This window comes from Citrus clementina, unplaced genomic scaffold (assembly GCF_000493195.1).
Source record: "Citrus clementina cultivar Clemenules unplaced genomic scaffold, Citrus_clementina_v1.0 scaffold_7, whole genome shotgun sequence".
Taxonomy (NCBI): Eukaryota; Viridiplantae; Streptophyta; class Magnoliopsida; order Sapindales; family Rutaceae; genus Citrus; species Citrus x clementina.
Genome location: NW_006262075.1, coordinates 9,902,179 through 9,928,779, shown reverse-complemented (window position 1 = coordinate 9,928,779; position 26,601 = coordinate 9,902,179). Strand labels below are relative to the sequence as shown.

At 36.8% G+C, this 26,601-nt stretch overlaps 3 protein-coding genes across 3 annotated transcripts; all 3 read left to right on the top strand.

The window, feature by feature from the left end:
- The first annotated feature begins 1,298 nt into the window (after nt 1-1,298).
- On the top strand, nt 1,299-3,956 carry LOC18036535 (probable disease resistance protein At5g63020). The gene has a single exon (XM_024180055.1). It carries the CDS (start codon nt 1,299-1,301, stop codon nt 3,954-3,956), a length of 2,658 nt encoding a protein of 885 aa, XP_024035823.1.
- Nucleotides 3,957-13,071: 9,115 nt separating this feature from the next.
- Nucleotides 13,072-15,804, top strand: LOC112096893. The gene is made up of 3 exons (XM_024181104.1): nt 13,072-13,369; nt 13,472-14,144; nt 14,430-15,804. The coding sequence occupies exons 1-3, from the start codon at nt 13,072-13,074 to the stop codon at nt 15,802-15,804; spliced, it is 2,346 nt and encodes a 781-aa protein (XP_024036872.1).
- Nucleotides 15,805-22,415: 6,611 nt separating this feature from the next.
- Nucleotides 22,416-25,960, top strand: LOC18036930 (probable LRR receptor-like serine/threonine-protein kinase At3g47570). Its single transcript, XM_024181102.1, has 4 exons — nt 22,416-22,878; nt 22,959-23,324; nt 23,463-25,481; nt 25,599-25,960. Exons 1-4 carry the CDS (start codon nt 22,416-22,418, stop codon nt 25,958-25,960), a joined length of 3,210 nt encoding a protein of 1,069 aa, XP_024036870.1.
- Nucleotides 25,961-26,601: the final 641 nt, after the last annotated feature.

Below are 26,601 nucleotides of genomic sequence, written 5' to 3'. Positions count from 1 at the left end.
AAGGTGTTTGTTAAACATTTGTTGTTATGGCTTTTAAACTAAGGAGATTTTATCAGAAGGTTGTGTTTTATAAAAACCTTATATTACCTTTACTAGTCTTGTAAAAGAATTATTTAAAATTCACATTTATGGTATAGAGTAGACTTTTATTTTACTATTACAGCATGTTTTCAAACTCCAACATCTCAATGCTAAACAAACCATATATAAAAAAGTGGGTAGAAATTATTATATATCCTTCAACTGAATAGTAAATCACCACACATTAATTACTTAATACACAGGAGAATTTCGACTGGAGTTAGGCGGTCTAGCAGCCCAGGATTGGACCGTATTTCAAGCAATTAATTTCTTGAAAACAGCCATGCTTTCATCATCATCAATTTTTTTCTTTACTTGTTGAGATGGTATTTTAAAGAATAATACTATGTTTATTAAGTTTGAATATTTAATTAGAATATTTATTGATGTGTCATCAATTATTTAGTATTATGTATATACTGTTAATTAATTTTATTATTAATTATTAACTATTATTTTTATAATCTACTTAATAAATAAAATATAAGATATCCCATCAATGAATATCCCAATTAAGTATCAAAGTAAATAAGCAATACATTAATTTTTTTTAAAGTGTTATTTTTAAAATGATAGTTTTACGTGAGGCATGTAGGGTGTGTGGACAAGTCTTCGCCTTTTCACGGGATTGCCCATGTCTTACAATCAATTCACATATCAAATCCTCGCAGTTTGTGGCAATGTAATGAGCTTATTCAATCTTCAATGTGAAGAATTTGTTATTTAGGTTGATTTAATGAAAAGCCTACTTTCTTTTTTTAAAAAAAAAAAATCTTGACATCCTTTTAAAATCTTGCCTTGTCTTGTACAAATTAATCATGGAATGTACCTTCAAATTATTATTTCGAGTAATCAAATTTTCATTTATATTAATGAACCTTCCCTCATGGCTCCTACTGGTGAAGTGCACCCAAAAAAAAAAGGATTAGTGAAATGAATAAATATTTCATCAGGTCACAGGTCTAGTTTTTTTTCTTAGAGGATGAGTTGAATACTAATGATTGAACAAATGTCGTCATTATACAACTCGACAAACATAAATCATCCAGTTATGCCGCGACACACTTGGACGAGCACCTTTCAGAGAAGATTAATGAAATAAAAATTCTGTCGTTTCTTTAAAACAGCTCTTGCTGACTTTACTGATTAGAAATAAGCATCTCCCATATGCAGCTCATCCCCTCTGTATTCTGAATTTCTCGTCCTACGAGACTATTATGGAGATTTTGATCAATCCAATCATGGACTATCTTGTATGTCCATTGTGTGGTGTGATCAGCAAACATTGTGGTTACGTCTGTGGTCTTACGGACAGTCTCAATTCTTTGAGAGAAGCAAGGCGTGATCTTGAAAACATCACCAGAGATGTGGAAGCAAGGGTTGATCTAGCGGTGGAGCAGCGTTCCAGGCCTAGACACGAAGTGAATGGCTGGCTGGAAAGCGCGCAATTCATGCTCCGAGAAGTGGATGGCATTTTACAGAGAGGTGATGAAGAGATCCAGAAAACTTGTTTGAGGAAAACATGTTTTCCTGGAACCTGGTGCTCCAGAGACAAGTTGGGAAAAGAAGCCAGTGAGAAGATTGTTGCTGTGGAAGAGTTAATAGGTCGAGGGCATTTTGCTGTTATTGCTGAAAGGCCACCACGAGCTCCCGTGGAGGAGAGGCCAATAGGGAAGACTGTTGGCTTGGACTCCATTATCAGTGAAGTTTGGAGATGCATTGAAGATCATAATGAGAAGGTGATCGGGTTGTACGGAATGGGTGGTGTCGGGAAGACCACCCTTCTAAAGAAGCTTAACAATAAGTTTCGAGATACAGGGCACGATTTTGATTTGGTGATTTGGGTTAAGGTGTCCAGAGATGCCAACTTGGAGAAAATCCAAGAAAGTATACTCAGAAGATTCGAGATCCCGGATCAAATGTGGATAGGCAAAGATGAGGATGGAAGAGCAAATGAAATCTTGAGCAACTTAAGAGGGAAGAAGTTTGTGTTGCTATTAGACGACGTATGGGAACGATTAGATCTCTCAAAAGTTGGAGTTTCTGATCTTCTTGATGACAGCAGCCAAACAGGGTCCAAAATAGTATTTACAACCCGGTCGGAAGAAGTATGCGGTGAGATGGGAGCTCGTAGAAGATTTAGAGTGGAATGTTTGTCCCCGGAGGCGGCCCTAGATTTGTTCCGGTACAAAGTGGGGGAAGATGTTTACAGTTCCCATTTTGAGATTTCAAACCTTGCACAAACTGTGGTGGAAGAATGCAGAGGTTTGCCGCTTGCTCTGGTTACCATTGGCCATGCCATGGCTAGTAGAATGGGCCCTACTCAATGGCGGTATGCAGTCGGTGAATTACAAAGATATCCATTCAAATTTGCAGGTATGGGAAATTCTGTCTTTCCTATTTTGAGGTTTAGCTATGACAGCTTGAGGGAGGACATATTCAAAACTTGTTTCCTATACTGTGCCTTATTTCCAGAGGAACATAATATTACAAAAGATGAACTTATTCAACTTTGGACTGGGGAGGGATTCTTGAATGGAATTTCTCCTCGAGATCAAGGAGAATATATTATTGAAAGTTTGAAACTTGCATGTCTACTAGAGAGGGGCGAGAATTCTGAGGATTCTGTCAAGATGCACAACTTGATACGCGATATGGCCTTGGAGTTGGCTTCTGAAAACGATAACAAGACTCTAGTACTGCAAAATAATACTGGATCAAATATTGAATCAATTAACAGCTTTGACGGATGGCATGAGGCTGTAAGATTGTCGCTGTGGGGTTCTAGCATCGACTTTTTGGCTCTCGTTGAAGCACCTTCATGTCCTCAGGTGCGAACTTTGCTTGCTAGGCTTACTATGCTGCATACACTTCCAATTCCAAGTAGATTCTTTGATTCTATGGATGCGTTGGAAGTTTTGGACTTGTCATATAATCTTGACTTAAATCAGTTGCCCGAGGAGATTGGACGATTGAAAAACTTGCACCATCTTAATCTTTCAAACACAAGTATAGGATGTTTGCCGACTGCGATCAAGCGTTTGATAAAACTGAAGGTTCTACTTTTAGACGGTATACAATGTCATCTATCTATTCCAGAAGGAGTGATTTCAAGTCTTTCATCGTTACAAGTGTTCAGCTGTTTCTCGACCGAACTTGTTGAGTTGATAGATCCACTTTTTAATGAAACAGCCATCTTAGATGAGTTGAATTGCTTGGAACACTTGAATGACTTGAGTCTCACCTTATTTTCTACCGAAGCTGTCGATAAACTTCTGAACTCCCCCAAGCTACAAAGATGCATCAGAAGACTAACAATAGAGTCTTCGGAGCTCCTGTCACTCGAGTTAGGACTAATGCTGTCGCACCTTGAGATACTTCGCATAAAGTGTGGTTTTATGAAGAGGCTTAATATTGATCAGGGATTGAATAATCGTCCTTCATTTTCTGCTCTTCGTCGTCTATCTATCATTTTGTGTCCAGATATACAAAACTTGACGTGCCTCGTACACGTTCCAAGCCTTCAGTTTCTTTCTTTGAGTAACTGTCACTCCTTGGAAGAAATAGTAGGTACCTATGCTTCTGGTTCTTCAGAAAGTCGCAACTATTTCTCAAATCTTATGGCGGTTGATCTTGATGGGCTACCAACCCTGAGGAGCATATGTAGCGGAACGATGGCCTTTCCTTCACTCCAAACTCTATCTATAACTGGCTGCCCAAGTTTGAAGAAACTCCCATTTAACTCGGAGAGCGCAAGGAGAAGTTTAATTTCGGTACGAGCAAGTGCAGAGTGGTGGAACCAGTTGGAGTGGGAGGATGAAGCCACCAAGGATGTCTTCACTGTGAAATTCCAAGAGATGAATGTGAAGCGTTAATCTGAATACAGGGTACGTTTAAAAGTACTATCTTAATCTACTATTCTCATTTGTTTTCTTGAACTGCCTGATTTCCAGCTTCATAGCTCAATTCATTCCTATAATATATGGTTACGCTTTTGATGATATTGTGAACAGATATTTCTTTTCTCTTTGATTAATCGTTCCAAAAAATCTTTTGTAGACAGTGGATGGCGTTATCATACGAGTACTTGATGCTGAATTTGATGGCTGAATCAACAAGAGTTGGCAATGCTTGTTGTATTGTGTTTACAGCGTGTGTCATAATGTTTCTAGTATTTACAATCGTAGGGTGTTGGGCATGAAAAGTGTTCATGTTGTACTCTTCAGGATTGTACAAAACCTGACACTCCAATCTCTGTTTGTGCTTCTTCTTGTCCACTGGTTTTGACATGGCATGGACTTTGTATCCTATGAACTAGAAGTGTTGATCATGGTTTGTTTCCCATTCCAAGAATTGTTTTCTTTCGGGAGTTGCCAAATCGAAGAATTCGTTCACAAAATTTGCTCAAATGAATATAGTCATAAAGACTTCCTTGATTTCATAAATCAGTCTCTCTCAAATACTTTGAAGGAAATAAATTTCTCTCAAATGCTTTCAAGAACACTTGACCGCTCAGATGCTTCTCGCCACTTGCATTTGGCCTCCAAATGATGACTTCAGTTGTCAGCTATTAAGGGACCAAGTCTGCTCTAATAGTGCTCTACATTTGAGATTGATAATCTATAAGATGGGTTAGGAGTAGGATTTCTAAGTATTGAACTCGAAAAATTAGTCTAAAATAATTTGTCTGACTTATAAGTCCAATTAACTTCCTTCACTAACTAATGTGAACAAAACTTAGCGATATTTGAATGCGAAATCATCATTTAGAGGCCTGGTAAATTGGTATGTGCAGTTGTCAAGAAGTTTATTGGGAGCTTGACCAAATTATGCACCAATATATATGATCAGTTGATGAATATTTTTTCCAATTCACGATAAATGAGTCTCCAAAAAATCACATTAATCAGGTCATTTTATTAACAGGTATTAGCCCAAAACCAGGTCACATTAATCAGGTCACTTTATATGTATCAAGAAAGGTTGATGATTATATGAAATTACACTACTTAATGGGATAAAATATTTATGAAACTTCTAGCAGAAAAATGACTATGAAGCTTTGGGTTAATGCATGATATGCTACCTGAACAGTACGTAACTACAACAAAAAATCTAAAATTTACTTGAAAGGTTACAAAAGAAAAATTGATACGCTCTGCTTTTACGAAGAATCGTATATAGAGCTATTTGCTCTGCATCACAAACGCACTACTAAGAAGATAACCATTTAGTATATAACTTACATTTAAACTTCATGAACTTCAACGAAATCACCTGCAGATTTTGTAGCCCAATGAAAGAACTTGTGCTGTAAAAATTGAGGGACATAAATTAGAATTCTACTGCCAATAAACAATTAAGATTAATTCCCCTCTAATTAATAAAGTGAATCAATGCTTTAATTTCCTTCCCATTAACAGGTAGGGATAAATAGGATGATATATATATTTTTTTTGTAAGAAAGGCTCAATCTACTTAAGTTTGTCAATCAAATAAAGGTGTAACGTTTTCGGCCTGCTTTTATTTTGAGCAAATTTGATGCACTCCTATGGAGACCAATTGAAGGAGGTGTTAGGAAGTTTAAATTTTGGGGTTATTGGTTTGATGTAATGTGATTTGATTTTTAGAAGTTTAAAAGTTATATAAGAATTGCATTTTTACTATATACACCTGTTAAAATTTCCAAACTAACACTGATTACAAACGCCTGTCAGCGTCTTTCATCTTTGACCTTTCACCTTCTTTATTTTTCTTAATTATATCCCTTCATGACCCTAAACCTGAAAAATTAAAAGGATCCAACCTACACAGATGTTACTGAAAAATTTTATTTTCCTTCAAAGTTAGGCAATGGCTATGACAGCAGCTTGTGGCACGCGTAATTGACTTTACGCAGTTTCTAAAAATGACTATAATATTATGAAGTGTTATATTGGTCCTATGACCTCATTACAACATAAATAATAAATTACACAATGAGAACGAAGTAAATTGGAGAAGACTAACTGCTGGCTTCGTGAAATTTGAATTTTTTTTTTAAATGATCACTTCGTTTTAACAAATGAGAACCAATTAGCTGAATCGTCTGTTAGGGAGCGTCATTACAATTTGAAAAAAGGTCTTTTAATTGAAACATAGCTTACAACTACTGCATGGACTTTGAAGTTAAAAAAAAATGATATAAAGAGGGAAAAGAGGAAAAAGATAAAAAGAAAAGCAATAATGCATTTTGGAAGTATATATTTAATAAACAATCATTCAACTAACAAGTGATTTAGTACCATGGTAATCATATGTTTAAAAACAATGGTTCTTTAATTTCATGCATAGTCTATCGATTTCAGGAAATGATTGGCAACTAATTAATGTTTGATATTGTGATATTATGGCTTCGAAGTAACAACTATTATGAAATAAGAACTCATCTATCAAGTAAAAATAGACGAGTTTTTAATAAACCTCAATAAATGAAAAGTTCACAATTGTTTTTTGTCTTTTTAATAATGATAAAATTATTAGTGATTGTAAGTCCTACACTAATGCGATTAAACATTTATGAGACTTTTAAGGAGAAATGATTATAAAGTTTTGGGTTAATGCATAATATGCTTCCTGTTTTTATGATGGAAGTTGTTTTATACGAATCTACTAAGTAGAAAGGACGAACAATTTGCTGTAAACAAGCAATAGATGCCATTTCTTTTTCGCTCCCACCTTAGGTTGCTCTGTTTTCTCTGTTTTTTAGTAATAATTTATTCAATCTAAATCATATTACTAGTTTCTGCCTGTTTAACTAACCAAAATGTGAAAGCGGCTTTCAAAAATCTTGATTTTTTCTTGATTTTTGCAATTAACTTCAGGAAACAAAGGATTAGTATCAAGTAATTCCATTGTTTACGTGTTCGCATTTACTTAGTCTTAAACAATTCTTAAGAGTGACTGTATGATATTCTAAAGTAGAGTATTTTGTCTTGAGACTACTTTTGAGAGTCTATATATTTGAGCTTGACAGCTCTTTGAACAAGTGATACAAGGAGAAGACGACAGTTGGTTTTATGCAGCTTCTTAGAATTATATATATATATAGATATATATATATATATATATAACTCCAGTGAGTCCTTGCATTACCGAACAAAAAACATATAAACTTCTGTCTACATTCTCTCATGGAGCCAAATCCAAGTTTCATCCTCCATTGCTTGAGTCTTTCTTTAGATATAACACCAGCCAAAAACCATTACCACAGACCAACAAGCTCTTCTTGCCCTGAAAGCTCATTTTGATTGACGATCCTAGCAGTCATTTGGCCAAAAACTGGATCTCAAATACCTCTGTTGCTGGATAGGCATCACTTGTGATGTTCGAAGGCATAGAGACAGCCTTGAATATTTCTGACTTCGGTCCAAGAGGCACCATTCCTTCACAACTTGGAAACCTTTCTTCACTTGGAACACTTGACCTTAGCCATAGCCAGCTTCCGGGTACCATTCCTTCCTCCCTGAAAAATACTTTCTTTGATGTTTAATGATTTATCGGGAGCCGTCCCAAAAGAAATCGGCAACCTGACGATGCTTAAGGAGTCATATCTTGGATATAACAAACTCCAAGGTATATGAACACATGGTTTATGGAAATGTTCCCTAAGGTCAGTTTTAATAATTCATTCACACGTCGCGGTTTTATTTTTAGCTGAACTTCCCCAGAAGGTGGGAAATCTTGCAGAATTGAAGCGGGTACCGATAACAGAACTTTTTAAAGGGAACTATTCCATGAACCATCTTCAATCTTTCTTCTCTATCAACTGATATAGATTTTTTGAATAATAGACTAACTGGCGGCTTCCTAGATAATTTGTATTGTCGTCTTCCTCTTCTTAAAGGATTGTATATGTCTTATAATCAATTCAACGGTCCAATCCGGAACAACTTGTGGCAATGTAAAAGAGCTTATTTTTATTTCATTGTCACATAATCAATTCACGGGACGTATGCCAAAAGACATTAGGAACTTAACCTCACTCAAGAACTCTCTATCTTGGCTACAAGGACTTGATCGTTATGTACCTTCGAACCACAATTAAAGTTTTATCTTGTTAGTAATTGAAAATATCTTCAAAGTAGCACAAATTTTAAATAATTTAGGAAATTGCATAAGCCTGTGCTTGCATAAATGTCCACAGGTGAGATCCCAAATGAAATTGGAAATATTCATAATCTGGAGTTTTTGGGGCTTCAACTAAACAAGCTAGTTGGTTTTTTTCTACTTCAATCTTCAATTTGTCATCAATGAAAATACTTGAGATTTCATCAAATGCTCACTCAGGAAGTCTTGCATCAAGCACATACCTAATTGAACTTCCAAGTATGGAGTCAATTACCTTGAGAGCTAACAATTTCAGTGGCATAATTCCAAGCTTATCTTTAATGCTTCTAAGCTTTCCATTCGAGATTTGGGAGAAAACTCTTTCTCAGGATTTACTCCCAACACTTTAGGCAATTTAAGAAACATAAAGTGGCTCAGCTTGTTTCATAACTTCTTGACATCTTGAACTCCTGAATTGAGCTTTCCTCCTCTTTGACAAAGTGCAAGAATCTAAAAGTCCTAGCCTTATCAGATAATCCAATAAATGGGGTCCTTCCAAGTTCCATAGGTGATCTTTCTCTATCTTTCACAGAAATCTACTTCTCCAACTCCAGCATTCGTGGTTTCACCAGAGATTGGAAACCTAATCAACTTGACAGTGTTGGGTTTAGCGGACAATGAGTGTTGAAAAGCCCTCCCAATGCATTAAAGTATCAAATATTCCAGTCACTAACTCTACATTTGTTAGCAATTTCAAATGCATTTGAAATTGCTAACAAATGTAGAGAGTTGGTGGCTGAAATATTGGAAACTTTAATGTATTTGGAGGGCTTTTCAAGAAACGATGGCAGAAGATTGGTTGCCGAATTTGGTGCACACCAAACAAGTTGACCAATTGCCAAAATCAAGAGAAACAGTGCAACCATGCACTCCTATAAATAGAGGGGCAATTTTTCATTTGAAGATCATCCCACATTTGAGAGCAATTACAAATCAAGTAATTTGAGAGATTTAGGAGAACTTGTATTTGATAATTGTTCAATCCGCCCGTCCGCAACAGAGAGGACCAACTCCGATTACACTCGGCAAAACAGCAGAAACTCTAAAGTTTAGATCTTGTAAATAATAAACTAGGAGGACCAATGCCACATGACCCTTGCCGTTTGGCTATGACTATCTGAGCGTTACATGAATGACCAACAAGCTTAGTGGATCCAGTCCTCCATGCATAGGTGATCTAACTTCTCTAAGGATACCCTCATTAGCTTCCAACGAACTAACTTCTGTTATCCCATCCACTTTTTGGATTCGTCAAGACATCCTAAGATTTAACTTTTCATCAAACTTTTTGAATGGGTCTTTTTCCAGAAGACATTGGAAATTTGAAGGTTATGGTGATAATAGATTTGTCAAGGAATAATTTATTGGGTGATATTCCAACTGCAATTAGAGGGCTAATAAATCTACAAGTGAAAAGTGTCTATTAATGCAACCAAGATCGCTTGACCCAACATGAGTTTCAGCAATAAAATAAACAGACCTCACTTAGCAATCCAAATGTCTTGCCTCCAAAGTGATTCACTTTATATCGTAAAAGGCTTTTCCTCTCTAAAACTTTTTCAAGAGCTCTACAATAATTCTGATGGCCAATTCTTATAGAGAATAGTCTTACCTATATATAAGACTTAAAAATCTAAGAGTAAAAATTACATGGGATTCTTAGGGTTCTCTATCTTCAGTTGTGGGAATATAACTTTTTATTATCTAAAAACTAGATATACTCTTATCCTTTAACTTAAAAATTTAAAATATTTCAAAATTTGAGTTTGAAATATTATCTTCTTATTTATCTTATTCAACAAGATAATAGACTTCCACTTAATTGTAATTATGTCTATCAACATATTGCAATTTACCCCTAAAGTACAGAGAATTTCATGTGAGACTCCTTATCAATACAATTATTTTAATCAGTCCCTCCATCATACTATATTCCACATGAACTTCTAAGTTTGTATTTAAAACTCACTGTTGAGTTGTTCATGTAATCTTTCATTCTTAATTTTCATTTCTTAATTGGACTCATTAAAAGAATTAAAAAATATATATATATACTTGTAAATATCAATAAAATAACTTTTGCAAAACATTGCTGGCCAACCTTTTGAGTCTAATTCATTTATGAAAATTGCTTGATAATATATACTTTGATACTTTCTCATAATTGAGAATGGTGGATCCGTTGTTGAGCATTTGTATACTTTGAATATTTTCTGTATAAGCCAATATGTCTGTATATTGATAATAAACATGATTAGCATCACTAGTTGACAATATCAAAGTCATATAGATAGTATGCAAAGATATAAAAATCGTTGAGGTCTAAGGACAATTAATAAATTATAGCTGAACTACCCCTCACTTTTGACACTGATTATTTTATTTGGGTGTTCTAAGGGGATCCAGTTCAGTGTATGTACTTGTTACATTGCACCCACTTGTTTGCTTGAGGTCACTACCTCAATGATGGAGTAAATCGTTCTATCATATAGCACCACAACAAATGTAGACAAAATTTATATTTTAATACTAACATTGTCTAGAACAAATATTAGGTTCACAGGGTACTGAAAACTCATTAGTCCCAGCCTAATGTCTAATAACCACTAGCATGATTTTTCTACAGTGTTACCTAGAATAATCTTATTTTATATATCACATAAAACGCATAAATAAGTACCCGTAAATATTATAAATCCAAATTGGTTTTGAGAGTGCATGTGTCTACAACAAGACCTCTCCCTAAGAGACAACAGCTTGCAAGGTTCAGTTCCTAAATCAATGAGTGGCTTAGTGAAAATCCAAATTGGTTTTGAGAGTGCATATGTGAAATAATAATCTATCTGGGATTATTCCTGCTTCTATAGAGAAATTCTTCTACCTCAAAAGATTTAAATCTCTCTTTCAATAAACTAGAAGGTGAGATTCCTCGAGGAGGACCTTTTGCTAACTTCTCAAATTGATCATTTATGGGAAATGATTTATTGTGTGGGCTAGCCCAAGTGCAAGTCCCTTTTTGCAAAAACAGCAATAGTCACTCTCATCAAAAATCAAGAAAAAAAATACCATTCTTCTTGGAGTTCTTTTGCCTTTGAGTACTGTGTTCGTAATCGCAGTCATCCTAGCTGTTAGATATGCGATGATTATCTCCAGATGTCGGGAAAGAAACACTAAACTGTCAAACATTCAACTTAATTTGTCACCGCGAACAACATGGAGAAGATTCACATGCAAGGAACTTTTGCAAGTAACAGATCAATTTAATGAAAACAACCTAATCGGGAATGGAGGTTTTGGTTCGGTTCACATAAGGAAATTTCTAGATGGGACGGAGGTTGCAATGAAGGTATTTCACCTGAAATTTGAAGGAGCACTGAACAATTCTGATGTTGGACGGCAAGTGCTAAAAAGTGTCTGCCATCAAACCATTGTGAAAATTAGCAGCAATTGTACAAATAATGATTTTAAAGCATTGGTGCTAGAGTAAATGCCCAATGAGAGGCTGGAGGATTATTTGTATTCCAACAATTTTAATTTAGATATTTTCCAGAGATTGAGCATAATAATTGATGCTGCACTAGCTTTAGAATATATGCACTTTGGTTATTCAAATCTTGTGGTTCATTGTGACATAAAGCCTGGCATTGTATTGTTAGACAAATACATGGTTGCACATTTGAGTGATTTTGGTATTGTGAATCTCTTATTGGAGCAGAATCCACAAAACAAACACAAACAATTGCTACAATAGGATACATGGCACCGGGTTTATTCTAAATTCCACATCTTGTTCATTTTTTATTGTACTATATTAGGTTTTCATATTTTTCTTGTCAAAGGATTATACGAATTATTTGACTATGAAATTGATTTGGCCCGCAAGACTACAAAAAAGGACAAATACCAACAAAATATGACATATATAGTATGGAATTATGCTGATAGAAATATTTACAAGGAACCAACAAATAAATTTTCTTTCACGATGACTCATTACCCATTTCAGTCACAAAATATTGTGGACATTGTTAGGTAAATAAGAGCACCAGCTCGGTCATGTCATCGTCCCCACCCCGGGGTGGATCACCTCGGCCGAACGGTACGAGCAAAACACTGAAAATGAGCCTTCTACAAATATGAGCTGACCAGAGATGAGTACTAGCCACGGAAGTACACCGACCAGAAACATATACCGAGCCGATACCCATCCCCCAAAGAACGGAAACACGATTTCACAGAATCACGATAGTTGCGCATTTTCCAGAACCGTTGAGGGAGACGCGAGATCCCACGTTTGCCCACAATGTAGCAGTTAAAGTCCCATGAAGGGCTGCCACTACCCGAAAAAAGAGGGATGAAGGGTAAACGGAAACGTGGGACAGAGGCTATAAAAGAGGAAGAAATCAATGAAGAAAGGGGACAGAAAAACCAAGAGAAGGGAAAACTCTGCCAAATTGTATCCAGACACTTTTCAATACGAATACTAAGCCAATTCTAAGCAATTATTTGAACCTTAATTGCACCGTTTTCCCCTAAACACCTTGTGTTAACTTAGGCATCGGAGGGTTTACGCCGGCAAAACCACCGGCGTCTCTGATCCTTTTTTTGAACGCAGGCTTAGTGAGAAAAAGAAGGAGAAGTCTAACTTCAGCAATTAGAGCGATCGTTAAAGCAAGGAGAAATTGACATCCTCATTGTTGATAACGCAAACGTGGTGTAAAGATCTGGTCGGGCATAGGATGAGCAGATTTCAGCATTAATATTTTGGCGCCGTCTGTGGGGAGCTGGATAAAAAGCTACCACCAAATTAGTAGTTACCGGAGAAGCAGCGAACGATTAGACATGGATGTGCTAAGGAAGGATGCTTTGAGGGAGGATAACGAAACTGTGGAGACAATCACTCTCTGGGAAATTGCAAATGAAGCCCGGGAGAGGATGATGCAAAATCGATTGGAGCGGATGGAGAAACAAATGGAGACTCTCGCGGCCGTACTGTATGAACTGAGAGATGAGCGAAGAAGGGATTGTGAAACCCCCGTGAGGAGAGATGAAGTTGGAGCAGAACCCAGCCACCAGAGGCGTAGAGTCGAGGAAACCCCTCCGCCGGTAGACCAACCTAATGGGGTGCATCCCCACAGAAGTATTGGTCGGGTTCCAGGAGAACGCGTGGATGAAGGGAGATACCAACCTCACCCCAGATAGGTACTGGAAATTGATGGCCGAGGGGCCAGTGTTGATGAAGGAGAGCTCAGGCAGCGGTTGCAGAATGCCGAGCAGGAGCGAGATCAGGTAGCTGCGCATGATCCTGACCGTGCTGTAGAATTGGAGGGAGAGGTGCGCAGATTGGCGCAGGTAATGGAGGAGATACAGGGCAGGAGAAAGCCCCCGAGCTGGAGGATAATGCTAGATGAAGAATCTTCGTTATCAACCGAGATCATGGGTACAGTAATCCCAAGAGATTTCCGCTTCCCCGACCTCAAATACTCCAGGCGAAGTGACCCGCTGGTGCATATTGAACGTTTCAACGACATGACTGGTGTGCAGGGGCTGACACCAGCTCAGAGGTGCAGGGTGTTCCCGTTGACACTTGAGGGACGAGCCCGAGAATGGTACCGCAAGCTGCCCCGAGGAGGTATAAAAGTGTATGAGCAGATGTGCCAAGACTTGGCCGAACAGTTCCGAGGAGCAGTAGCCCCAGAGGACGACATGATGGAACTGATGGGGATGAAACAAGAGAAGCATGAATCCCTTCGGGATTTTGTAAAACGATATCACCGGGCCGTGCCGGATCTAGGAGCTTTTAATCACCCGCAGGCATTGAGGGGATTAAAAGAAGGTGTAAGAATCGGCCGATTGTGGTATAATTTAAGAAGCCCCCTAGTGCAGAATTACTCGGCGGGGTACGAACAGGCGAGGTGAGATATAGAAATCGAAGAGGAGAAATCGGCAAGGATAAAAAGTGAACAGCTGGAAGAGCTGAGACGAAAGGAAAAGAGAGCCCCGAACGGGAGCGGATCGAGAAAGCGAGTTGGGGAATCCTCAGTAATGGGCGGAATATCAGCTCGGTCTCGCCCTTACCCCATGGCTCAAAGACCGCAACAGGCCCAACACAACCGAGCTCAGCCCCCGCGACCCCCATTCCTGGAGCGACAACGAGAATTCTGACAGTTGGCTAACCATCCTTATCACAACGCTCCCAGAACACTACATACAGCCAACGCCAGAACTGGGCGATCAGGTCAGCTACGTTCAATATCCGCTCGGGACGATATTCATGATAGCCGAGCAGTCCAGCTGATTGACCAGAGCTTGGCGTACAGACAGTACACCCCGTTAAAGATCTCCATGGAGGAATTGTATGAGATGATCGAGGGACGAGGTCTGCTGTTCCCTCCAGCCCCTATAATAAAACCTACTCACAGACGGGATAAGAGCAGATTCTGCAAATTCTACGATACTCATGGTCACACTATCAGCAAATGTCGTGACCTAAAGATTCAGGTGGAGGATCTAGTGAGGAACCGATACTTGGATGAGTATGTAGATGGAGTGTCCCCTGTCGTTGAATCACAATACACGCGGGATGAAGGAGTTGAGAGGGGTCTGGAACGGGAACAGCCGACCATCCATGTGATAGCAGGAGGCCCAACATTGGCTGGCGATTCGAACAGGGCACGGAAGAACTATGGGAGATATGCCATGACTGGCAAAGAAGTGCTCCTCAATTTGCCAGCAGCTAAGAGGGCAAAAGTGCGGCAAGTTCCCATTATGTGGACCAAGGACGACGAAGAGGGTATTTTATATCCCCATGAGGATGCACTGGTGATTAAAGCATTGGTAGCAAGTACAAAGTTGCGGCGAATATTGGTAGACACGGGCAGCTCAGTTGACATTCTGTTTAAGTCGGCCCTAGATGATATGGGGATTTCAGACTTGAAGCTGGAGCGGACGAATACATTCTTGAAGGAATTCGGAGGGGGACGGTTAACTCCCATGGGGATCATCGAACTCCCGATTACTGTGGGGACAAAGCCGTTTGAAAGAACGATGATGCTGGACTTTATCGTGGTAGAGGAAAGAAGCCCTTACCAGATGATACTGGGGAGACCATTCATGAGGATAAGCCAATGCGTTATATCCACGCATTATCTGGCATTGAAGTACAGAGTAAATGGAGTGGTTGGCGTAGTAAAAGGCGACCAGAGGATGGCAAGGAGCTGTTATGCTACAGCGGCCAAGGAGACACTACAGGTTACTTCTCTAGATAACCGAGGAGATTCTAAAAAGGGCCGCCAAGAACCTGTTGAGAAGCTGGAAAAGATTGTGGTAAGCAGAAGCAACCCGAGCAGAGTGGTTAAGATCGGATCAGGATTGGTCGGGGCAGTAAAAGGGGAGCTAGTAAAGTACCTACAGTCTCATGCAGACATATTCGCCTGGTCTCACGAGGACATGCCAGGAATTGATCGCCGAGCAGAAGGGAAAACTCTGCCAAATTGTATCCAGACACTTTTCAATACGAATACTAAGCCAATTCTAAGCAATTATTTGAACCTTAATTGCACCGTTTTCCAGTAAACACCTTGTGCTAACTTAGGCATCGGAGGGTTTACGCCGGCAAAACCACCGGCGTCTCTGATCCATTTTTTTGAACGCAGGCTTAGCGAGAAAAAGAAGGAGAAGTCTAACTTCAGCAATTAGAGCGATCGTTAAAGCAAGGAGAAATTGACATCCTCATTGTTGATAACCCAAACGTTGGTGTAAAGATCTGGCCGGACATAGGATGAGCAGATTTCAGCATCAACAGACATAAATTGAATAAGTGGAGAAGACAAACATTTTACTGCAAAGGAGTCATGTGTATCATCTATCTGGAGTGTAAAAACGAATCACCTGAGAAGAGAATCAACAAAAAAGAAATTAACTGGAGAGAATAAAAGTAGGCTCTCCTTTTTTAAATTTCCTAAAAGTAGAGTAGATATCTTGTTTTCATTCGAGATTGGTCCTTCTTTACTTAATATACATATAATATATCATATAATATACATATGATTACTTTATTAGTATTTGGTAAATTTAAAAATGAGTTTGGTAATGGTTTTATAAAATAGTACTTGAAAATAAATAAATAAAATATTTTAGTTTTTTTGTTTGGAAATATAGGGACATTGAAAGATAGTAAAAAAAATATATTATATAATTTTAATGTACCCACTAACAATTATATTTATACATAAAACATAAAAAACAAATGAAAGAGAGAGGAAACTGAGCATTAATAATAGAGGCGGACCCGCAATTTACCTGTAATTATGTTACAAGAGTAATGATAGGTGCCGCGTACGTTTTCCAACTTTCTTTGTCAACATTGTCAAAGGGGTATAATTTATTTTCATAAACATAAAAAATACACTGTAATTAAGGCCTACCAAACACATTTTTTATTTTATATTCTTGAAAAATGGAAAATGAGTGATGAAACATAATATCAAACAGGCCCTTTTTTTTTGTCAAAATTCATGCTCTTACCAGTAAGTTTTTTTTTTTACTAATGGCTCTTTCCTTTTAATACATATATACAAACACAAAGCAAGAATAATTAGGGGGAGAGAATTTGAAGTCCAAATTCAAAAAAGATTGCCTTAAGAATACTTTATTGACCGATTTCAACTTTTATCAACAAGAAATTTTTCCTCGAATCCAAATATAAGAGTAGGAATTAATATTACACTTAATTATAATATTTTTGTCCATAATAGTAATAATTTACAGAATAGTAATAATTTTTGTCCATAATAGTAATAGTAATAATAACAAGAAATTACGATAATTTTAAACACATGACACTCATTGATTGGCTATCCTCCCTCAGGTGAGGATATTTGAGTAATTTAGCTTATGGTCCCTTGATGGTAACACCTATGAGCTTGGGAGGTAAGGAAACATCTAGCCACTTTTCTGCCTCTACAGTTGGACATGTGACAGCCTTCCAGCCTTGGGGTCCTGTTGCTCTTTCGGTGGTATCGAAAGAACATCTGACATGCCCTTTTCTTATTGCTTAGCTAGAGAATCTCCATTCTTGTTAGCTCCTCATCTTTAGCCAAAAGAAAATATTTTTGTTCTTTCTCACGATAATGTGCATTATTCATGTGCTGATCCTAACCAACAAAATCTAACTTCCAATAATACCCTTTGATGTAGGGTTGGCAGAAAAGCCCGGGCCGGCCCAGGCCCGTGTCGGCCCGGCCCAGGCCCGCGGGCTTTAAGCCCAGCCCGTGGCTTTAAGTGAGAGACAAGGGCCTCTGACTTGTAAAGCCCATATGCAATGGGCTCAGATAAGGGCTTTCTTTAAAAGCCCGGGCTTAAGCCCAGGCTTTATAATAAATAATATATATATATATATTTTAAAGAAAAATATTTATAATATATCATAAAATTTAAATTAAAAAAAGCTGAAAAATAAAAAAAAAGTGAATCAAACAAAATAATTCGTTAGTTTTAAACAAAACCCAACTCAAAGTCAAAATCCCTAAATCCCTCGTTTCCTCCCTCCCTCCCTCACTCACCGTCACCTCAACTTCTCACTGTTCTCGCCGCCGGCAGTCAACAGCGGGGCCAACAGCATCCAGCAGTGAGCGACGAGCATCCACCACCAGCACTCCAGCGGCCACGACTCAGCCAGCAGCAGCGGCGAGCATCTCCCGCCATCCCGCGCAACCCACCGTCCAGCTCCAGCCACCCAGCATCTCTCGCGCGACGCAGCAGCAACCCCAACCCACCAGCACAGCCGCGCGATGCTGCAGCAAGCACTTGAACTCGAGCGAGGCAGCAGCAGCAATTTGCAGTCTGTAGTACGCGAATTCAAAGCACACCAGTAGCGAGGTAGCAAACCATCCAACTCCGGTCCGTTACTCCTCGTCAATTAAGCTTCAAACTTTTTTTTTTATTGTATTATCAATACAATATTATGTAATATGAGGACATCACCAGAATGTTAGATTATGTAATATGAGTTCACAGCAAGGCATAAATATATGTAATTGGTTAATCCGTTGAAGAATATTGTGAAGAATATTATGATTTTGAGCTATGAAAAATATTGTGGTTAATGTAGAAAATGTTGAATAATATTGTGCTGTTGGTTAATGATTTATTTTATGTTGCCTAATTATGTATTGGAGAATTATTTTTAAATTTTTTAGTCTATTGTAACATTATGTGGTTGATTTGTATGTTGTATACGGTACTTGTATTGTTAGTATTTTTATATTTTGTGTTGGCTAATCATGTATTAGAGAATTATATTTAAGTTTTTAGCCTATTGTAGTATTATGTATTGGTTAATTATGTTTTGAAAATTTATAATTTTATTTTTTAAAAAAAAATTAAAATTTCGTAAAAGCCCGGGCTTGGCCCGAGGCCCGGCCCAGGCCCGTCAAGGCCCGGCCCGTCCAAAGCCCGCTCAACTTGGATGGGCTTTGAGAGGGCCTGGACTTGTTTAACATTATATGGGCCTGGTCCTGGGCTTGGCAAAGCCCGGCCCAGGCCCTTAAATTGCCAACCCTACTTTGATGTTGAGTATTTTGCCAAAAATCTCTTTTTCTTCAAGGGAGCTTATCTCTTAGTTTCTTGTGAGCTATACTGTCATTTAGTCAAACGAGCTGACTTCATTTGATTGACTTTCTTTGTCAAATGTCATTGAGTCATTGGTCTCTATCAACATCCAAATTTTCCCCCAAACATAAATTGGTCTTGACGCAATCGATATGATTAACCAAAGTAATCTAATCAAATCCAGTTAAAACAGAATCAATCACACTACAAAAGGTTTGTAGTGGTTCGGCTATTAATGTGCCTACATACTTAGTTAAAAGAGAGATAAAATTTCACTATTCCAGAGTGTTCAAGATACAATATTGAAGAAGAGATGTAACTCTACACAATGATTCTCAGATCTGATCGTAAGGCTTTATACATTCAAAAGAATTGATCCAGGAAACTCTCCTGGTAACCAGCCCATCGTTTCTAGGTTCGTTAACTGAACTCAGGAACTCCCCGCTTAGACCACTAGGGACACGTGCCAACTGTTTATTCAATCTGAGCTTTAAAACGACGTTAAGCACTGCCGTTTAGCATAAGTGACACACGTGACAAATCACATGGGTAACTTACTTCACCATCCGACAATACGTCATATTCACACATCTCTCTGAAGCTGTAGCACCGACACGTTATATTGGAACGAACGACACGTTGTAAGCCTCTGGAAATGATGATTGACTTGTCATGCTCAAACATAAACCCAGATTTGAGCTTCACCTTTCAACAACTGGCTTATAAATGGCACTATTCATGCACCCTAAAAGGAGGTTTCCAGGCTCAAAATCATGATTTTTGGCAATTCGAAATGTATAATTTATTTTCATAAACATAAAAAATACACTGTAATTAAGGCCTACCAAAACAATTTTTATTTTATATTCTTGAAAAATGGCAAATGAGTGATGAAACATAATATCAGTATATCACACAGGCCCTTTTTTTTGTCAAAATTCATGCTCTTACCAGTAAGTTTTTTTTACTGACGGCTCTTTCCTTTTAATACATATATAAAAATACAAAGCAAGAATAATCAGGGGGAGAGAATTTGAAGTCCAAATTCAAAAAAGATTGCCTTAAGAATAGTTTATTGACCGATTTCAACTTTTATCAACAAGAAATTTTTCCTCGAATCCAAATATAAGAGTAGGAATTAATATTACACTTAATTATAATATTTTTGTCCATAATAGTAATAATTTACAGTATGGATGTTCTAGTAGTAAAATATTTTTATTAAAAAAAGAGGTCTAGCTAATGAGTATTCTAAAGGATTCAAATAGCCGCACCCATATATTAGAACTGAATTTTTACTTATTTCATCTTATCCAAACTAACCCCAGTTACATACACCTATCAACTATTCTTCATCTTTCATCTTCTTCATTTTTCTTAATTATATTCTTTCATGACCCTAAAATTGAAAAATTAAAAGTATCTAACCAACACTATGTAGTATTATTTACCAAGATGTTACTGCAAAAATGTATTTTCCTTCAAAGATGAAGCAATGGCCAGTTCAACAGGTTGTGGCATGCGCAATTGACGTTAATAAACGCTATATATTATTCTAAAGTAAAGTACTTGTCTTGTGACCTCATTAAAGCATAAATTACAGAACGAGGACGCATTAAATTGGAAGACTTTTACAAACGAGAACCAATTAAATTGGAGAAGCTTCTTTTGCAAGCTGGATACATATGAAATGAAAAGTATCATTAAAATTAAAGACATTATCGTTCATCAATTATTCGTGGTTGCGTTAAACCACTCCATAAACATGGAGAATTTTGGTTAAGTTTGTGTTGAGGTACTGTAGCTACAGTTACTATAAAAATTTGTAATTTTGACATAATAATTTTGACAAAAATAATAAATATATTAAAAAATTTCATTGTACGAGTGAGGGATGAAATCAACTTAGGTTGCGTTTATTTTTTTTATTTGAAATCTGAATAAGTCTGAATTTTGCTGAATTCTGAATATGTCTAAATGAAAATATCGTAATAATATGTTTGTTTTCTCTTTTTCAATATCTTAAGAGAAAAACATAAAAGCTAGTAGTTTGACATAAATATCCTTTTAAGTGGTGCATATTTATTCTTCATAATTTATAATTTTCATAGGTTGATTAGTTTGGTAGCATTAAATAAAAAAATACTATTATTGTTGATCTTAATTTAATTTTGTAATAAAAGATGTAATTATAACATCAAATTTTATTATAAAACCAACACTGTTGTTTTATTTTTTATTCATCAAAATGGACATAATTTAATTTGTTTAATATTTCAGTTTAGTTAATGTTATCATGTGAATAAAAATTTAAAGCAATTAAAAAAATTCAAGAATAATACAAAAATATTAGGTTTATAGATAATATTGAAAATACATGAATTGTTAAGGGTATTTTAATATTTGACATTAAAATTTTCCATTTAGACTCCAGACTTCAAATAAAAGTGGAATTTTTCTATTTTTTCTATTCAGATAAAATTATCTGACAATAAGTGATAAATTAAAAAAAAACCTAAAATAAACAAATGTTTGAAAAAAGTTAAATTCAGACTTTAGATTAAAAAAAAACAACACCTTTAGTTTCCAAGTCATAATGTTAGTGTCTACCAAACAATAGTGCTATAATTTAAAAATTATAACTACCCAACCTCAACACAAAATAGGGTCTAAAAAATCCTTGTTTAATTCTTTTCTAATATTCTTTTGCTCATATATTTCATTCTGCAGCTTTTTAAAAATTATGGACTTCATTCTTATCATTTTTCCTACCAAAAGAATAAAAAAATAGACACTGTCAATATTTCGGATTTAACAGCTCTCTAAACAAGTCATGTAAAATGATCGCTTCGTTTTCACAAATCAGAACCAACAAAATTGAGGAAGCTGAACTGTCTGTTAGTGAGCGTAATTGAAATTGACAAAAAAGAAGGAAAACAAAGTCTTATAATTAAAAATGCCTAATTAATTCTAACTAGACTTAACAACTGCATTGAATTTGAAGGTTAAAAAAAACAAAAAGATGCCATATCTTATCCCGCCCTAAGGTGCTCCGTTTTCTTTATTTTTCAGTAATCAAGTTATTCGATCTCAATCATATTTAAAAGAGGCTTAAAAAAAAAAATTGACTTTAGAGAGTTTGTCCGATTGACTTTACGAAACAAAGGATTAGTACATTTACTTACTACTTAAACAATTCATAAGAGTGAGTGTATAATATTCTAAAGTGGAGTATTTTGTCTTAAGACTATATTACAACATATAAATTCTATCTATATATTTCGGCTTGCAGCTCTTTGAACAATTATTAAAAGGAGAAGAAAACAGTCCATAAACTTTTTAGGTCAGAAATATGATGGTGAGACCGAGTCTCTTTAAAAGAGAGGGCGTTTGATTTAAACGGTCGTTATTTAATATCCACTTGAATTTTCTTGTTCATCTGTCTTCATTATGCAGATTCTCAGAATTATATATACACACGCACGCACGCACGCACGCACACGCTTGTGTCTACAATCTAGTGATTCCTTGCATTCCCAAGCAAAAAACATATAAACTTGTGTCTACATTCTCTCATGGAGCCAAATGCAGGTTTCATCCTCCATTGTGTGATTCTTTTATTAGTCATAGCAGCTGCAAAAAACATTACCACAGACCAACAAGCTCTTCTTACCCTGAAAGCTGATTTAATTGATGATCCTAGCAGCCTTTTGGCCAAAAACTGGACCTCAAGTACCTCTGTTTGTAGCTGGATAGGCATCACTTGTGATGTTCAAAGGCATAGAGTCACGGGCTTCAATATTTCTTACTTTGGTCTAGGAGGCACCATTCCGTACCAAATCGGAAACCTTTCTTCACTTGAAACACTTGATCTTAGCCATAACCAGCTTTCGGGTACAATTCCTTCCTCCATCTTCACCATATCAACACTGAAAATGCTTTCTTTGTCGTTCAATGATTTGTCCGGAGCCATACCAAAAGAAATCGGCAACTTGACCATGCTCAAGAAGTTAGGTCTTGGATATAACAAACTCCGAGGTATATGTTCACATGGTTTATGTAAATGTTTCTTAAGCTTAGTTGTAATAAATCATTAACACATGGTTGTTTAATTTTAGGTGAAATTCCTCAGGAGTTGGGTAATCTTGCAGAATTGGAGCTGGTATCGCTAACAAATAACTTTTTAAGTGGAACTATTCCTTCAACTATCTTCAATCTTTCTTCTCTATCAACTGGTATGGATTTTTCGAATAACAGCCTAACAGGCAGCCTCCCTGATGACATGTGTCGACGTCTTCCTCTTATTAAAGGATTGTACATGTCCAATAATAAATTGACTGGTCCAATCCCAAACAACATATGGCAGTGTAAAGAGCTTATTGTCGTTTCATTGGCATATAATCAATTCACGGAACGTATACCAAGAGGCCTTGGGAACCTGACCTCGCTCAAAAGTCTCTATCTTGGCTTCAACAACTTGACTGGTATGTACCTTCGAGCCACTATTAATGTTTTATATTGTTAGTAATTAAACATATCTTATAAGTAGCACAAATGCATGCACATTCTTTCTGAAATAACTGGGAAATTTTGAGAGTGTTTGCTTGCATACATGTTCACAGGTGAGATACCATACGAAATGGGAAATCTTCGTAATCTAGAAATATTGGGGCTTCAATTAAACAAGCTAGTTGGTTTTGTACCTACTTCAATCTTCAATTTGTCGGCAATGAAAACACTTGCTCTTCCATCTAATGCTCTCTCGGGAAGTCTTCCATCAAGTATAGACCTAGTAAGACTTCCAAACTTGGAGATAATTTCCTTGGCGGGTAACAATTTCAGTGGCATAATTCCAAGCTTCATCTTCAATGCTTCTAAGCTCTCCGTTCTGGAATTGGGAGAAAACTCTTTCTCAGGATTTATTCCCAACACTTTAGGCAATTTAAGAAAACTTGAGTGGCTTCGCTTAAGTTATAACTTCTTGACGTCTTCTACTTCTGAATTGAGCTTTCTCTCCTCTTGGGCAAATTGCAAGAATTTAAAACTCCTAGACTTATCAAATAATCCAATAAATGGAGTCCTGCCAAGTTCCATAGGAAATCTTTCTCTATCCTTATCACGAATCTTCATCTCCAACTGCAGCATTCGCGGTACCATTCCTAAAGAGATTGGCAATCTAATCAACTTGAGAGAGCTAGGTTTATGGGGGAATGAATTGATTGGATCAATTCCAATTACATTCGGCAAGCTACAGAATCTCCAAGGTTTAGATCTTGTAAATAATAAATTAGAAGGACCAATCCCAAATGGTCTTTGCCAATTAGCTAGACTATCTGTGCTTTACATGGATGGCAACAAGCTTTCTGGACCGATTCCTCCATGCATAGGTGATCTAACTTCTTTAAGACTACTCTCATTAGCTTCTAACGAGCTAAATTCTGTTATCCCCTTCACTTTCTGGAATCTTAAAGACATCTTAAGCCTTAATTTTTCATCAAACTTTTTAAATGGGTCTCTTCCAGAAGATATTGGAAATTTGAAGGTTGTGGTGATAATAGATTTGTCGAGGAATAATTTATCGGGAGATATTCCAACTGCAATTGGAGGGCTAATGAATCTACAAGATCTCTCCCTAAGAGATAACGGATTGCAGGGTTCAATTCCTAAATCAATCGGTGGCTTGGTTAGCTTGGAGTCCTTGGATTTATCAAATAATAGTCTCTCTGGGAATATTCCAACTTCTATGGAGAAACTCTTATACCTCAAAGATTTAAATCTCTCTTTCAATAAACTAGAAGGTGAGATTCCTCGAGGAGGACCTTTTGCTAACTTCTCAAATAGATCATTTATGGGAAATGATTTATTGTGTGGTTTAGCCCAAGTGCAAGTCCCTGTTTGCAAAAGTGGCAATAGTAGCTCTCATCGGAAATCAAGAAAAAATACTATTCTTCTTGGAGTTCTTTTGCCTTTGAGTACTGTGTTCATAATCGCAGTCATACTGGCTGTTAGATATGCGATGATCTCCAGATGTCAAGAAAAAAACGCCAAACAGTCAAACATTGAATCTAATATGTTACCGCAGGCAACAAGGAGAAGATTCTCCTACAAGGAACTTTTGCAAGCAACAAATCAATTTAATGCAAGCAACCTAATTGGCACTGGAGGCTTTGGTTCGGTTTACAAAGGGAGTTTTTTAGATGGGATGGAGGTTGCAATAAAGGTATTTCACTTGCAACTTGAAGGAGCATTGAAGAGTTTCGATGTCGAATGTGAAGTCCTAAAAAGTGTGCGTCATCGAAACCTTGTGAAAATCATCAGCAGCTGTACAAATAATGATTTTAAGGCGCTGGTGTTAGAATACATGCCCAATGGGAGCCTAGAGGATTATTTGTATTCCAACAATTTTAGTTTTGATATTTTGCAGAGACTGAGCGTAATAATTGATGTTGCATTAGCTTTGGAATATCTGCACTTTGGTTATTCAAATCCTGTGGTCCATTGCGACATAAAGCCTAGCAATGTATTATTAGACAAAGATATGGTTGCACATTTGAGTGATTTTGGTATTGCAAAGCTCTTAAGTGGAGAAGAGTCCATGAAACAGACACTAACACTTGCCACAATAGGATACATGGCACCAGGTTTGTTCTAAACTTCACATTGTGTTCATTTTTAATTATGTTATGTTGGGTTTTCAATTTTTTTCTTGTCAGAGTATTATATGAATTATTAGACTTTGAAATTGATTTGACCTGTAGAGTATGGAAGAGAAGGACAGGTATCAACAAAAGGTGATGTGTACAGCTATGGAATTATGTTAATGGAAATATTTACAAGGAAGAAACCCACAAATGAAATGTTTTCTGGAGAGATGAGCTTAAGAGACTGGGTTAATGACTCATTACCCATTTCAGTCGCGAATGTTGTGGACATAAATCTGATGAGTAGAGAAGACAAATATTTTACTGCAAAGGAGTTATGTGTATCATCTATCTTGAGTTTAGCTATGGAGTGTACGAGCGAATCACCTGAGATGAGAATCAACGCAAAAGAAATTATAGCTAGAGTGGTTCAAATTAGAGACACATTGCTTGCAAACATTGAAATGGTCGGAGCATAAGTGTCTCAGATATATGTATTTATTTTTTTTGGAAAATGTGTTTTAATCCTTGTGTACAATGAATACCCTCTACCTGTAGAGAATAACAGTACGCTCTCCTTTTTCGATTTCCTAAAAGTAGAGTCGATATCTTGTCTTCATTAGAGATTGGTTCTTCTTCACCTAATAATTTTCTGGTAAGTTGCTAGATGTGCCGAGAATTATCTGATATTTTTCCTTCAATACCAGTAAACCAAGATACTCTATAAATGCCCCAATTGGGCTTTGGCCTATTCACTAAATCATTGTTTTTTAGAGAGGTGCTGTTGGCAAACCTAACTTAATTTTCTTTACAAATTTACCCCGAATTAAAAAATCTCCTGCACACAGTTTGATGAATATTTAAAATGTTGTCCACTCTACTGGTGGTAAAATCAGTCTAGACTGATTAAAATAAATCTTTTCTTTTATGTAAATCAGGCCTAAACCGCTCATAATTTTTAAATTGAAAACGACTTGGCGTATCTTTTGCCGTGCTAGCTGGGTTGTGTGATTTGGCTTTTTGAAACAAAGTTAAGGTTTTCAGCTTTTAATTGGATAAAGTAAGCTTGGTATGTATACAGCTTTGATTTAAATTAAATTTATACTTTTCATGTAAAAAA

Coding starts and splice junctions, on each gene's coding strand:
- LOC112096893 (XM_024181104.1), top strand. CDS start 13,072: ATGGATGTGCTAAGGAAGGATGCTTTGAGGGAGGATAACGAAACTGTG. Junction 13,370..13,471: donor TGGGGTGCATCCCCACAGAA/GTATTGGTCGGG, acceptor GTGTTGATGAAG/GAGAGCTCAGGCAGCGGTTG. Junction 14,145..14,429: donor GCGGGGTACGAACAGGCGAG/GTGAGATATAGA, acceptor CAACGCTCCCAG/AACACTACATACAGCCAACG.
- LOC18036535 (XM_024180055.1), top strand. CDS start 1,299: ATGGAGATTTTGATCAATCCAATCATGGACTATCTTGTATGTCCATTG.
- LOC18036930 (XM_024181102.1), top strand. CDS start 22,416: ATGGAGCCAAATGCAGGTTTCATCCTCCATTGTGTGATTCTTTTATTA. Junction 23,325..23,462: donor TGGCTTCAACAACTTGACTG/GTATGTACCTTC, acceptor ACATGTTCACAG/GTGAGATACCATACGAAATG. Junction 25,482..25,598: donor AATAGGATACATGGCACCAG/GTTTGTTCTAAA, acceptor TTTGACCTGTAG/AGTATGGAAGAGAAGGACAG.